The sequence below is a fragment of the Molossus molossus genome, unplaced genomic scaffold (genome assembly GCF_014108415.1).
Source record: "Molossus molossus isolate mMolMol1 unplaced genomic scaffold, mMolMol1.p scaffold_m16_p_1, whole genome shotgun sequence".
Taxonomy (NCBI): domain Eukaryota; kingdom Metazoa; phylum Chordata; class Mammalia; order Chiroptera; family Molossidae; genus Molossus; species Molossus molossus.
In genome coordinates, this window is record NW_023425344.1 from 162,947,583 (window position 1) to 162,962,967 (window position 15,385).

A 15,385-nucleotide genomic window follows, 5' to 3' on the forward strand; every position below is an offset into this window, starting at 1 on the left:
AAAATGATTTTCTTTTCCTACATTTTTCTAATTGCTCAAAATCATGACACCTATGTTAGTTACTCTTTATTAGACAACTTTTTATGTTTCCTGGAGTTTATACTTTTTCCTCTTCTTGACGAAAGCAGCCTGTGCTTCTCTTTCTATTCTTCCTATTTTCACGGCCATCTGTATTAAATACATTTGGCATTTTGAACAAATTCCATATCTTGACATTAAATACCTGAAAAGATGATGTGAATGTAAAAAATAGGTTTTTTGTTTGTTTTTTTTTAAGTGAGAAACATTATAATTTATCTACATTTGAATATTGGGAACTTAGTTTAAACTTTTTTGGAGCACAGTCAGCAGAGGCCTTTCAGGGGTTCCTGCTGTACCCTGAATTCCTGCTCAAGGAGCCAGGGCTCTCGGGCAGCGTTTTCCAAAGTGGGGTCCACGGACTTCTGACATTCTCAGCACAGGATGGCATTCCATGGGGGTTGAACCTGGACATCTCTGCTTTTAACTCGCTCCTCTGACTCAGTGTTGGCATGCCCACGTTTAAAACTGCCTGGGACAGCCCTGGCCAGTTTGGCTCAGCGGTTAAAGCGTCGGCCTGTGGTCCAGAGAGACCGGGGTTCGGTTCCCGCTAAGGGCGCGTACCTCGGTTGCAGTTTGTCCCCGGCCCTGGTTGGTTTGTGCAGGAGGCAGCCACTTGATGTGTCCCTTTCACGTCAATGTTTCTCTCTCTCTCTCTCTAAAACAAAAACAAAAACAAAAACGAACCTGCCTGGGACAGACCTAGAGCTAGACCATGACAGATTGTTTAAAATGAGCCATAATCAAGGAGGTTCTTGGGCAAGGATCTGAGGAATCCCCCGCCCTGCAAGCAGTCCATGCTCTGTTAGCTGGTTTCCTCATTTCCCATTTCTAAGCCCTACACCCCTAGTGCCTACTTCTTAAGTCACAGACTCAGTCTTGAAATTATTTTTTTTCCTTTGGCAAAATCCATCCAGGATTCACCCTTATCATGTAATACATGCAACAAACATACAGGACAACTTGGCCTTTTGTTGTTTTGGAATTCCTAAACATGCCATGAAAGGAGGGGTGTACTGGTGGAACATGATCAAGGAAGGTGCAATTTGCTTAGTTTTATCTGATCATTGAAACAATGTTTAAGTGATAATGGGCTGCCCTTTTCATAAGATAAAGAAAATTTGCCTGGTCAAGTAAATATTTTCAAATAGGTGCGCAAGTCCTTTCAAAGAACTGAGAAAGATCGCAGGATGGATATGCTGAGGGCTAAGCTTAGCCTAGTATGAGATACAGCCGGAGGTGTGTTTAATTAGTGATCGGTAGTAATGGATAAACTTCATGATGTCAAATGACCATCCAGATAGTCACAACAATGAAATAAAACAAAATGGAACACACAACGCTGCCTGAGAATGAACTGAAAAAGCTCCCAAACTCCATCTCCAACACGACCTGGACTCTCCTCTTGTGCTTTTCTCTGTAATCATCTGGTTCATTCTCCAGGGTTTTCTTATATACATACATTCTTATTTAGCTATATGTATAACCATATACAATGTAAGTATTTAATTATATATATATAGAACTACATATATAACTGTAATTAAATGTGTTTAGTTACATACTTAACTTTATATATATATATTTTTTTTATTTTTGAAATCCTCAACAGAGGATTTTTTTTTCCATTTATCTTCAGATAGAATGGGAAGGAGGGGGGTAAATAAGAGAGAGAGAGAGAGAGAGAGAGAGAGAGAAACATCAACGTGAGAGAGACACATTGATTGGCTGCCTCCCGCACGACCCTGACCAGAGCCAGGGACTGAACCACAACCGAGGTACATGCCCTTGACCAGAAGTGAACCCCCAATTCTTTGGTCTGTGGGTCGATTCTCTAACCACTGAGCAAAACCAGCCAGGGCCATACTTAAGTTGATACAGTTGCAGTTATGTATGTGTGTACAACTAAATACCAATGCCCAGACGGAGGTGGAGGTCAGGTAAAGTGACTGGGAAATAGAAACCGTTCAGTACATTTAGCTATTACAGAGATGTCAGTGAGTGTGTTGAGCACTTTCCAGTGCAATTTCACTGAATACTTAAAATAACCAGTGAGTGAGGAGTCTGTGTCACCGTATTTCGGACAAGACACCGAGACCTGAGAGGAGGAGGAACTGGGGGAGGTCCCGAAGACTCTTAGGCGGAAGAGCTCTCAGCACAGGTCGTCATCACAACATGATCCCCTTTCTCTGTATTTTTAGACACAATTAAAAACGGTGTGACTACTCTAGCTTTAAGCATGTACAAGCACATCACAAATTTAATATGAAAGGATGGCTAAATCCATTAGGAAGATAACCAGAGACGGTGCCAGCAGTGGGTAGGAGCAGCTACCTTGGAGCCAGCCGCCTGGCCCCACCGTGGGCAAGTCGCTCACCCCTCCACGCTCACACCACCTCACCTTTCACAGAAATGACAGCGTCCGCTCAAAGGTCAGGGACAAGTAAATGAGTTCATATATGTAGTGTTTAAGGCAGTGCTTGGTTACAGTGCAAATGTAGAAGTGATAGTTATTATTATTTTCTTTCAAAATGTCATTGTACTGTCTTCATTTCAACTATGACATATACTAAGTTTTCCTCAAATTTTCTCTTATTTTTTCAAATCATACCTTGGAACATACCTGTACACACACACACACACACACACACACACACACACACACAATCCCCCCAAAACAAACAAAATCTCCCCACAAAAACCCTATTTTTATAATGGGCATGTAAATGCTTTTGTGTTTGTGTTTAGCTTAGTGAGTTTCCCTGTGGGAATCCCTCTCGGACCTGGAGGTGCTCTCCAGCATCACAGGGCGATCAGGCCGGACTCCCGAGGTGACTGAGATTGTTCTGGGGGCATCATGGGACTGAAGCATAGCCAATCAGTGCCCATTTCAGGGGCTCTGATTTACTGAGAGAACTGCCCTTCTACTCTGAGATCGCGTACAGTGAGTAGCAGGGAAGCCTGAAGCTGATGCGGGATCTCTTTGAATCACAACTAAGAAAGAAGCCATTGTAACGTAAGGCCACACTGAGGTGGAGCAAGGGTCCCAGATGAATGACATTCACCTTCTGGACTTCCCAGTGGCGTGAGTTAAATGATCTTCTACCCACGTTTGTTAGAGGTAGGTTTCTATTATTTACACACAAGAGTCCTGATTAATTCACTGATAAATTATTAGTAAACACATCTCCAGAATGCCAGTACTTGGCTTATTATGTTATCATAGCAAAAATAATTGACGTGTCTAAAATATTCCTTACAGGTTCCCAATATCAAGCCATGAGGAGTAAGTACCCTTCGGTGTGTGGCAATGTACGGTGTAAGGATTGAAGACAAATGATTTGAAATCCAAGTGCTACCACTGTGTGACCTGAGCCAAGTCACTGACCCTTTCTGGTTTCTACTACAGACTAAAACAAGTTACTTATTAGAGGACTGTTGTGATGATCAGATGACGCAAGGATAGCTCAAGCCCTCCAGTATGCAGTGTTATACTGTATCACGTCCATGTCTACACTGAAAGAAAACATGCACCATAAAGAAAATGTTTCATTCTGACATATCTGTGTATGCTACAAAGACCTTGTAACTTTTTTTTTTTCTTGTGCCTTTTCATGCCAAGAAAAAAAAAATTAAAGAAATGTCTGAAGAACACTTGGGAATCATCAGTATGCATATATTTTCTAAAATTATACAATCAATTCTTGGTTCTCTGCCAGAGCCATTCTTAACTTAGAGTTCTGCTATTCTCTTCCTAAATCCAAGCCCTTGGCTCACCCCACACCTGCCTTTAGAGACGCCTTTCATATCCTTTATCTCATTCAGTCTCTATTACCACTTCACTCTGTAGGCAGAAATCACTGCCCTGTTTTACAGATTAGTTGCTGAAGCTCAATAAAAGTAAGTGATGGCTGATTAGGACAGCACACAGGGCTGTATCTCACACTGCTTGGCCGCTGATCTTGACCTTTGACTAAAGTGCCTAAACTTTTATTTTCATGTATCTGGATTCTTAGTGGTTCTGGTGCAGTTTAAAGTATCCTGAGACTAAAATTTTACTAATTCAGCTGTGATCATCCTTTCCCAGACACTAGTTGGCTTGTGGATGTATCAGATCCCGTGTGCTGAAAATGATTTCGTACCTGCAGCCCCTGTTATAACTCTAATCAGGAAATGATTTGTTCTCAACAGTGAGATAGAAAGAATCTGGGCCTGTAACGACTTCACCTGGGTTTGTAATGTAATTTAACTAACTTTTATTTATCTTCAAGCACTACTTCTGTTTATATACTAGCAGGTAGGTAATTCATTTGCTATTCAGAAACCTGATTGGCAAATAGCACAACTCCTGTGCTTCAAGGCAAGAATGAACCACAGGGTGACGCTGAGAAGACAGGCCAGTTAATTCCCAACCTGACACCTGAGTCATTTGGAAAAGTGAGGGTTCTACCTGAGCTGGTCTCCACCACACTTTGTGTAACAGAAACTTTGTAGTGCTCAGACATATCTATAGGCAAGTAAACGTGTACTTCCTGGTCAAATAAAAATGCCACTTGAATTATATGATGTAATTCTCTGTTTCCGAAATGCTGTCTTCCATCCTTCTAATTGTTTAGCGACTGGCCTAAGTTCCATCTCTTCTGAATATGCAATTCTAACTGGTCAAGTCCACAGTGATTCTTCTTCCTCTGACCTTGGAGACCCTGATTTTATACCTAGCTAACAATTCAAGGGAATACATGATCATTTTCCCAAATTTATATAACTCATCTCTCCAATACACTTTGAAGTTCTTTGAAAGACATTGTATGTTTTGTCCTTTACTTTCATGTGACTTACGATGTATGTATATCGTGGTTCCCAACAAGAGTGTCTTGAGCTATTGACAGCTACGTTTCCAGTCTCTATGACCGATGGTCGTTGAACATCCATAATCTATAGCTATTCATTTATGACCTAAATAGCGGATATCTGCCTCAGGTCCAGCATGTTGCCATGACACAAGAGGGCACCATTCATTTCACTAATTCAAAAAATAGTACTCCACCATTTCAAAAAAAAAAAACATTTTAAAATGTGGAGGTGTGTTTCTAATGTTCTACTCCTGCATAACAGGAAAAGTCTGGCCTCAGAGACCGTCCCGACTTGCACTGTAGTAAAAACATCGAGTTATTTCACTGGATTTCTGGCATGAAGGCATCGGGTAGAAAGGTAAGCATGTTGAGAGGTAATGTTTCCTAGCATGGGTACTGGTCACCAAATTATTTGATAATTCCCTCTTTTCTGCCTCCTGAAAGAAAGAAAAAAACTACCCTTTATTTTTGCCTTTGTTGAATTCTCCTAGACATTTCATCAGTCCTTTGGCTACCTGACAGTTCTTTTGTAGGTCACAGGTTCCTTTAAGGTCTATCCACCTAACTATAATTTACAACTCATTAAGGCTGTTAAAAAGTTGGTGCTAATAGCAACCCAAAGCCCTGATGATGGATGGCTCTTGGCCTTTAATGCTAACAGTAATCTAAAACTTAATTAGGCTCTTTTTTTATTTCTACACAACCACATGCAATAACAGTGATCAAACAGATGTTTATCTAAGAAGTATTTGCCTTTTTAAGTGGTGACACATCTGAGCGAACTCAGAGCTGGGCGTTGCCTGAACACTACAGCGGCCAGCAGGACCAGCAGTTAAAAGCGCCCGCGCCGGCAGTCTGGGTGTGAGCCCGGCTCTCCCACGTGTCCGCTGGGTGGCTTTGGCCCCTGGTGTCACTGCTTTTCCACCAGTGTTCTCACTGGGAATGTGGGTGTGACAGCCAAACCTATCTTACAGGGTTTCTGTGAGATTCAACCCGAAGCACATTCACCGAGGAGCCCGGTTCCGAAGCGTGGAGCAAGCCCTTGTCTCTGCCTTGCCTGCCCCTCCCCCACTTCTTTCAACGCTCTCTCTCTTCCTTTAAGAAGGAAATATTGATTAAGAAGAATTTAAATTTAAATAATGTAACACTGCCAAGGTCACCTATCAAAAATATTATCAGAGATACAGATAAGAAATTATATGTAAGGATTATCTAATATTGAATGAATAGAAACAACCTAAATGTACCAGGAAAATGATCAAATAAAGTAACATACATGCTCTAAAGTCACACAAAGAGAGTCAGTACACAAAGAACTTGGTATGCAAATATCAGCAACGGGATCGTTAAAATGTCAGGACCCTAAAGTTCTTGTGTCCATAACAGATTCAAAGTGCTTAATACAGAAACAAGCATATACTCTTAGTTGTATACTAAGATTATTCTTAGTAAAGATTAGATATTAGCACTATACCAATGTATAAACATTTATATATTCTAAAGAGGGAAGGGGGTGGGGGGTGAGAAGAGACAAACCAAAGAACTTGTCCGCATATACACATAACCAATGGACACAGACAACAGCGTGGGGAAGGTGTGGTGGGGAGAAAAGAGGGGGAAGAGGGGTTCAAAGGGGAAAATGGGGGGGGGGGCACATCTGTAATATTGTCTACAATAAAGATAAATTAAAAATAAAAAGAAATATACCAAAGTATTAACAAGTTCTCTTTGCTTCATTTACCTCTTCCTGTGTATTTCTCGATTTCTCGGTAATACACACACGCACATTTCATCAGCAGGTGTGTCTGGTCTCCACGTCCTGTACTTCTCAGTCCGTCTCAATCAGTGTGTCCCCCTACTCCAATGTGTCCCCCTACTCCAACGGGCAAGTCACCACGAGCGCATACAAATGTATTAGCTAACAACTGAAAGGATAGTATGGCAAGGATTTCGCCACTATTATTTCTGAATGAAAACTGTTACCTTCGTAAGAGATTTCCTTCCAGGGGTTGGGTGGGTACATGAAAGCAGCATTCTGGATTTGGTCGTGTATGTCTTCGTCTTCGTTGAACGGGAACGTGCCACTGAGGCTGACGTAGATGATGACCCCCACGGACCACATGTCGAGAGAGCGATTGTAGCCCTTGTTCCTGAGGACCTCAGGAGCCAGGTAAGCAGGGGTACCCACCACCGACCTCCGGAAAGACTTCTCTCCAATAATGCGGGCAAAACCAAAATCACAAAGTTTCACCTGTTGATGACAACGGTTTGCAGACATGGTCAGGTCCCAAACTGGCTGTGTGTCCGTGTGTGTCTGAGCCTGGGTCTGCCAAAGGCAACCATAATACTTTATGTATACTGTATGGAGTTCTCACGGTAGAAGTAATAGCTGTTTTCCATTTTACATACTCGTAGATAGTGGTTTATATACTGAGACAAAGTATGATTTCATTCATAAAAATATCATCTAAACATCCCCCTTCCTCCCTCACCTTCCAAACAAAGAGATAAATGTGAAAACATGTATAATTGTTTTGCAAGGCAGGAAAACATCATGCAAATCAGGGAAGCGATGGACTTAACTTAAAGGCTCAGTATAAACAAAGGTTGAAGGATACGCACAGGACGACGTCACGTCATCCATAATGATCCTCTCAGTTAGCTCTTCACGGGCACCCAGGAAGGACCTGCAGGTGTCCGGGAGGCAAGGCAGGACAGCCACTTGGGCAGGTCACTTCAGCTACAAGATTCCCTGGGAACAGATCCAGTTGCTTTCCATCCTCCAACTTGAGGAAAAGAAGGCACTTTTGCACTTGTCCCCGAGAACCACACTGAACTCTAATGTCCCGCCTGGCACCAGCGAGCTGGTGGCATCCCTGGGCCCCTTCAGTCTTCTCCCTCGCAGGCCAGTGCCTTGAACACTGGCCAGGGCTGCACACAGCAGAAGCTCGAGGTGGAGGAGGGGCTGGGCTGCCTGAGGCAGGCTGAACCGAGAAGCCGGAGGGCGAAGGCCGCAGTCCCGACAGTGTAGGAGGGTGACAAACGCATGGAAACAAACACATCGAATTTGAGACAAACGACGGTCTGAAGGAAGAGGTGACAGCGCGCTGCCAGGGAGCGGGACGAGCCGAGAGGCTTTGCTACTTGCCTGCGGGAAAGGGTCCGCCGACGCCAGCAACACGTTTTCCGGTTTGAGGTCGCAGTGAACGATGTTTTTAAAGTGAAGATGCCGCAAGGCCACGAGTATCTGTAAAGAAGAACACCGGCGAAATCATTTTACGTTGGCCTACTAGTTGATTTTAAAATGCTTCTACTAGGATATAAACGTAAAGGGCCAAGAGAGAACTCACAATGAACAGTTAAGCTTCTTTGTGCCCGAGACACTGAAATAAGCGAGATGAATGTAGCAGTTTTCTAAGGAAACTTGAACAGAAAACATGGCATCTTATGGTATTTATATAGCAATGAAGACAAGTGTAGATAAAAGAATTCAATAACATCCAACAGGGCTACCCATTACGGAATGTTTTCAAAGAACCAGGACTCAGCCACTGTGCATTTAATAATTTCATGAGTAGTTTTAACACGCGGGCTGCAAACACAGTACTCATTTAGTACACGGGGCCCTGGGCGCCACAGACACAAATTAGATACTACAGTGAGCCAACCTTTTGGAGTCCAGTTTAGACTCTGGAGGTAGGGGCCAGACAATTAGGCTAGAAAGCTGCAGCTAAACAGTGATAACATTTGACATTGCATAGTATCTTTTTTTCTGCCTCTAATTGATCTCTTACCTGAGTAATTAGAAACTTGGTGATGTGCTCTGGCAACCTGCCCTTTTCACTGGACAGGATCATCTCCAGCATGTCTCCATGGAGCTTTTCCATAACAACAAACACTCTTTCGGGCGTCTCAAACATACACTCCAGATTCACAACACCGGGGTGATGAAGGTTCTAGTAAAGATAAATAAAGCACTTGAAGAAAATGAGCTTTCTGATACCGCTTGGCAGGCTCATGATTATACAAAACTGTTCAAGCCACACGCTACGGAGAAACCCACAGTTAAGATTTTTCACACCTCTAAATCCCACATGCCTTACCTTATATTTTTGAAATTTTAATGTCTCCAAAAAAAAAAAAAATACATCTTTACTTTCTACGCACAGTGAAATTGTTTTTTTTTTTTCTTCCTATGCTAAAAATCCAAGTTCCAGCACAGTGAATTGCTAATTAGGTTTTAATTAGAATACCATATTGAGAAATCTGTACTTTCTTAGGATCCTCTCCAATATTAAGCACACTGCCTTAAATAAGCATGCAAGACTCCCTTGCACACTCGATGGAGATGCAACGGAGAAAAGATGAAACGTGTACATGGAGGGCGTCTGTGGGCCCCGATGAAGCGCATCGGGCGGATCCTTTCGGAATGCGCGGCTTCTGGGGGCCACAGTACGTGCTACGGAGGCTGTTGTATGGAGTGAGGAGCACCATGAAAACAGTGAAAAAAAAATTCTTGAGCCCTTGCTTTGTCCAGCATACTATGCTGGGTGGCAGATTTGCATTGTTCTCAAGAACTTAATTAAATTTCCACAATAAAGTAATGGCCAATAATGATAGCCTGCATTGGCACACACGTCAAGCTAAATTACTTTTGACATCAGATGGGCCTGTGCAAGGCTGCCTGAGTCTGGACGCCGGTCGGGGTTCTCAACAAAAGCCGTTCAGCATTTGACCTTTGCTCTTTTTTTTCTACACACAATAACAAAAAAAAACCACCCAAAAACCAATATTTATAAAATGATTATAGAGTCCACTTGTATTTCAATGAGAAACAGAAAAAAAAAATCATGAACAAAACTACCTAAAGGATAAAAAACAGGATCGAACTTAAATGTGCGAACAGCTGAACAAAGAAAGAATAAAATAAATGCTTTATTTTAGGAAAAAACCTCAGTGAGTGATAAAATTGTATGTAAAATGGAAGTTTTCACAAACCATTTGCAACCTGAACAGGCTCACTGTTCAGACTCCACAGACAGATGCTGGGTGGTGAGCAGCAGAGGGGGCTGCGGGTGAATCTGACTGTAGTCGTCCTCCACGCGCCCATCAGCGGGGAGGCCTGTGCTGACCGGGTGGACATGGAGCCCACTCTGGTTGGCAGAAGCTCCTCTGATGGGAACCTGTCTCTCAGGGTGTCCTACCACTACTTGGCAATTTTGATCTCTGCCTAGGATCTGAGGAGTCTTGTTGTTAATCCTCACCCGAGGATACTTTTCCATTCGTTTTTTAGGTAGAGTGGAAGGGAGGGAGAGAGAGAGACTTTGATGTGGGAGAGACACATCCATTGGTTGCCTCTCACATGGCCCTGACAGGGGCCAGGGATGAACCTGAAACTCAGATACCTGCCCCTGACCAGAACTGAACCTGCAACCCCTCAGTCTTCGGACCAAAGACTCTAACTGCTGAGCCAAACCAGCCAGGGCTGAGGAGTCTTTTTGATTCTGATGACTTGGTGCCCAGTCGTGCAGCATAACAGGGTCATGGAGTACATTTCTGAACGAGGTTCAAGAGGTGCCTGCACACCCACTCAATGGCCTTTACCTCCAGACAGCTGAAGTCATTGTTCTTGCAACTGTTTACTGGTCAGATCTGGCTACTTCGGCTGCTCGGCCTCCAGAGTTACTCTCTCCTGGTCCGAGCGAAGCACGTGGAGAGGGGGTGGCCCACTCTCACTACTCTAACTTCATCTGTCCTGACCTCCTACAAATAAGGCCAGAGAGCTTGCTGGCTTTGACCAGTATGGAAGCATCAGGTGCTTAGGTGGGAGACTGGAAGGAATGACTACATATATCTGATCGCAATGTGGAATGCGAGTGATCTCATTATTCGTACCTTCACCTGCGCCCAGAGGAGCCACACCAACTGCACAGACTGCCATCCTCTGGGTGTCCAGGTGTGTCAGCTGTCCTCTTATAAATCAATCATCACAGCAGAAGCTTTAAGGATGACAGGAGCATCCCGCCTGAGTTATGATTCTCCTTGGACAAGTCTACACGTGATGTGCTAAGTGCGCCTTCTTCTTTTGAGTATCTTTTTAATTGATTTTTTTTCCTGTTTACTCTAACTTCAAACACTTAAAAGCAATTTTCTGGGGCGTTAGGCTTCCTTAACTGGCCAAGACCTTGTTGTTTGGGTGGGGAGCAGGAACAATGAACAGGAAAGGAGCGGACAATAGAAGCAGGCAGCAAGGCAAAGGGGTCCCCTGTGTGTAGACAGAGGGAAAACTAGAGTGAGAAAGAGAAGACCAAGGTTAAGGAAGGGCACAGGGAGCACAGGGAGGTCCGGGGAGAACCAAGTGGGGCTGTTAGTGTCTCCAGCTCAGAGCTGAAGCACCTGGAGTGGGTGGGGTTAACGAAACCACACCCTCACTCCTCAGCTGGCCGGCTGCTTCTGCAGATTTTGCTTTAGGTTATGAAGGCTGGGAAAGCAGAGGGAGTCGCCCATGACCTGGAAGCTCTCCTACCTAAATGATCTGATAGACACAGGGTCAGCCCTCAGGTGCCTCTACCTGTTTTCCTCTAAGTAAAGGCACTGAAGTCCTTCACTCAGTATGTCCCTTTGCCCCTTCTCCCCGCGCCACAACATGACCTGAGGAGCACCCCCCCCCAAAGAGAATTCGACTTTAATGTGTTTATCTAATTGGTGTATTTACAGAATGTTCTAGCACAAACGTATGAAACAGATTAATGAGATTATTCCTTGCTAACCATGCTGTGCCATGTTCAGTGCAAATCTGAAGGACTCTACAAATGTCCTCTATTAGCATGTTTTTCTTAAACATTTTTTGTTGTTGACAGTATTACAGATGCCTCCCAATGTTCTCCCCCCCCCCCTTTTTTTTCCCCTTCTTACTCCAACCCTTGCTCCACCCCAGGCCTTCCCTACACTATTGTCCACTATTGTCTGTGTCCATGGTTTATGCATATATGCATATATGTTCTTTGGTTAATCTCTTCCCATCCCCTCACCCACCCCTGCCCACTGAGATCTGCTATTCTGTTGTCTGCATCCATACCTCTAGACCTCTTTTGTTTGTCAGTTTATTTTGTTCATTAGATTCCATATATATATTAGATCATGTGATATTAGTCTTTCTTTAACTGGCTCATTTCACTTAGCATATTAGTATCTAATCAGAAAGAATATATGCACCCCTATGTTCATAGCAGTGCTAGTTATTAAGATCTGTAAATAGTCCATTAGTAGATGAGTGGATAAAAAAGCTGTTGTACAGATACAAAATGGAATATTATGCAGCTTAAAAAGGGAGCTCTTACTCTTTGAGACAGCATGGAGGGACCTGGAGACTATCATACTCTATTAGCATCTTTCTGAAAAGGATTAGAGAAAACTTTGCTATTTCTTGATGACTTTGAATCCACTTAAACATACAATTATTTTTATTATTGATTTTAGAGAGAGGAAGAGTGAGAAAGAGAGAGAGAGAGAAAAAAAAAATCTGTGTGAGAGAGAAACATCAATCAGTTGCCTCCCACAAGCACCCAGACTGGGGATCAAACCTGCAACCTGGGTGTGTGCCCTGACTGGGAATCAAAACCACCAGCCCTTGGTGTAAGGAACGGCACTCCAACCACCTAAGCCATGCCAGCCAAGGCCAGGTATAAAACTTACATTCAATGCAAGCATTGAACTAAAGGCCAAATATACACAAATGGTAAAAAAAAAAAAAAAAAAAAAAGGTTTAGGAAAGTTTAAACTCATTCATTTGTTGTACCTGGCCCTTGATCTTCAATAAAAACCTTATGCTTTCTAGGTTTGCGAATGAATACGTTGAGTGGTAACTGAAAAAACTTTCCAACAGCACCATGACTTTATGTTTTCTGCACAGCTGATATATAATAAGTTGATACTTTTAAACTTTATTATATATGGTTGAGAGAAGGCCATCATAAATGCTTCCTCATAAGCTATATATTTCTTTGCATTGAAATAAATGACCAAACTTGTTTTTACATTTGACAGTAAAAAAAAAAAAAAGCAAAAAAATATATATAGACAGAATATAAAGAATCATGCTGTATTTACCCAAATTCTCTATACTATACTCATGAAAAGTATTTCTTTAGCCTAGAGAGGATAATATTTGGAGACTAAAAATAGAAAAAAATTCAAGCTCTCATTTTCTATCATCATGCATAATTTGTATTATCTTTTTAAAACCTTAAGAGTATCTCTAAGATAAGCTTCAACCACACTGGTCCATGTGACATATCCCCAATTTAAAATTTCTATTTAAAATATAAAATACATAAGCTTTTCTATATAAAATACATTTTCAAACTTTTCCTCCTAATGTCCAAAGTAACTGAATTAATAAAATGACGTGACAACTGCAATATCAACTATGGCATACCAGTGTTCAGAAAGAATTTTTGCTAACTTCTCAGGCCTACTTCAGGAATTCAGAGAATAAATTTCATGGCAGAGTAAGTACTACAGGACTTTCTGGCCATCTGTTTGTTGCATTTAAGTAATCTAATTTTCAGGAAACGAAACATTTGGTCAAGTACAGGAAAGAATAGTGTCCATTCACACATAACAGATTGATGACATCTCCATGGGGTGAATATAAGTTGCTTTGAAGTCTGGGAGGAAATACCATTTGGAGATCAAGATAAACATTTTCCTGACTCAAGCTGCCTAGAGAATTCTTATGTAGTCAATAGAGACTAGTCCCTAAAAGCAAAGGCTTTAATAAAAGTAACAGTATATTATATAATAAAGATTTAGCTAATTAACATCTTTATGTTTACATTCTATTGTGTTCTATATCCTGGATTCGTGTTACTATTTCATGTGCACTTATATTTAATTTTAGTATTGTTCCTGGATACGTCATTCCATATATAGCTGTGAGAAATTGAAGATGACCTATTTCCCCCTATCTTTTTCCTTCAGGACTCTTATACTAAAACATGAAAGGTGGGAATCAGGAGAATTAGAATCGACAACTTTCCCGCAGGTTACTTAGGAGGAATACAGAGATAATATGGGGACTTCTTTTCTATAAAAACGAATAAATGATTTAGCTCCTACTGAGACAGAACCAGATGCACTTAACAGTGATGAGCCCACGATCTAAATCCTCAGTGCAAAGGGGAGAATATCCGCAGTGGCGAGGAGGGGACGGAGGTGCCCAGAGGTGAGCCCTCAGAGGCTGTGTTCATTCTCATTTCTGCCCATTTTCCTGGGTTGAGAAAGAGCACACCCCCCTTCCATTTTCTAATCACAAGTCTCTTACAGTTTATGCTTCCCTGATGGCCCTAGAAATCATGATCACCGAATGTGTAATGAAGGGGAAATAGCATGTAATTCCCGGATAGATGCTCGGAGAAGTCCTCAGGTGGATAGCCGATGACTGTAAAAAGACTCGTGAAGCATAATGCTCAGATTGATGTGGTAACCTCAGCTCGCTCTCCTTAACTCCAGAATCTTATATCCAACTGTGTTTTGGGTATGTGCATTTAGAGGAAAGATGACGAATAATGGGAAAGGATGTTTTTCCTTCTGCAATTCCTCTCTTGGTGAATGGCCAGCCATCTCAGTCTGAAACTGAGAGTTCTACTAAATATTTACTTCTCCCTCAATCCCAAAACCAACTGATGCGTGAAATGAAGAGAGCCCACCTCCTTAACTTCTGTCACACTGACACCTCACCTTAGTCCTCACCCTTACAGCCCTGGTCCAAGCCTCATCTCTTCCCTTGGCATCTGCCACAGCCTCCCAGGTGATCGCATCTTAGGTCTTGTTCTCCTCCAATCCAGTCTTTAAAAGGCTGCCACTGTGATCTTCCCAGGGGTGATTCTGAACCATACCATCTTGCTTCTATGTCACAATAATCACCACTGGCTGCGGAGGAGGTGCAGGTACCCCTTTAGCAGGGCACACGGGGCCGTTTACTAACAGATCCTTTTCCTCCTCCCGCCCAAATACTTCTCCAGCTTCTTCTCTTCTTCTCCCGCATCCCTACCCCTCTCTCTGGCCACACTGAACTACTTCCAGGAGAAGCCATGCTTGCTCTCCCTTGTCCATGCTTTCATACACCCTGTTCTCTCAGCCAGAACTCGACCATGTTCCTGCTGTGGACACTCAGCGGTCAGGCAGCTGTCCTGGCTCCACGGTTTGACCTGGATGTCTCTCTGTTCTCACAGTTTTTGGATCAATCCTCCTTCATAAGTTAACATATTGAGTTGCTGGTGAATCTATGACTTACCTACAAGACTACAAGCTCCTTAAGGACTCTATTTTATCAGTTATATTCCAAGTTTGTGTAAGCCTAGTGCCTGATACACATTAAATACCCAATATAAGTTTATAAATTTGATTGAAGGATGAATATTCCCTATATCTCCTTACTTTTCAGTATATGA

At 42.5% G+C, this 15,385-nt stretch overlaps 1 protein-coding gene across 1 annotated transcript in view; it reads right to left on the minus strand.

The window, feature by feature from the left end:
• Positions 1 to 15,385, minus strand: part of PRKD1 (protein kinase D1) — a 154,668-nt gene that overhangs the window by 13,354 nt on the left and 125,929 nt on the right. Inside the window, exons 14-16 of the mRNA XM_036265975.1 lie at positions 8,726 to 8,887; positions 8,080 to 8,178; positions 6,915 to 7,182 (exon numbers count right to left, since the gene is read on the minus strand). Of these exons, the coding sequence (XP_036121868.1) occupies positions 6,915 to 7,182; positions 8,080 to 8,178; positions 8,726 to 8,887 (529 nt within the window). The remainder of the gene's footprint in view (positions 1 to 6,914; positions 7,183 to 8,079; positions 8,179 to 8,725; positions 8,888 to 15,385) is intronic.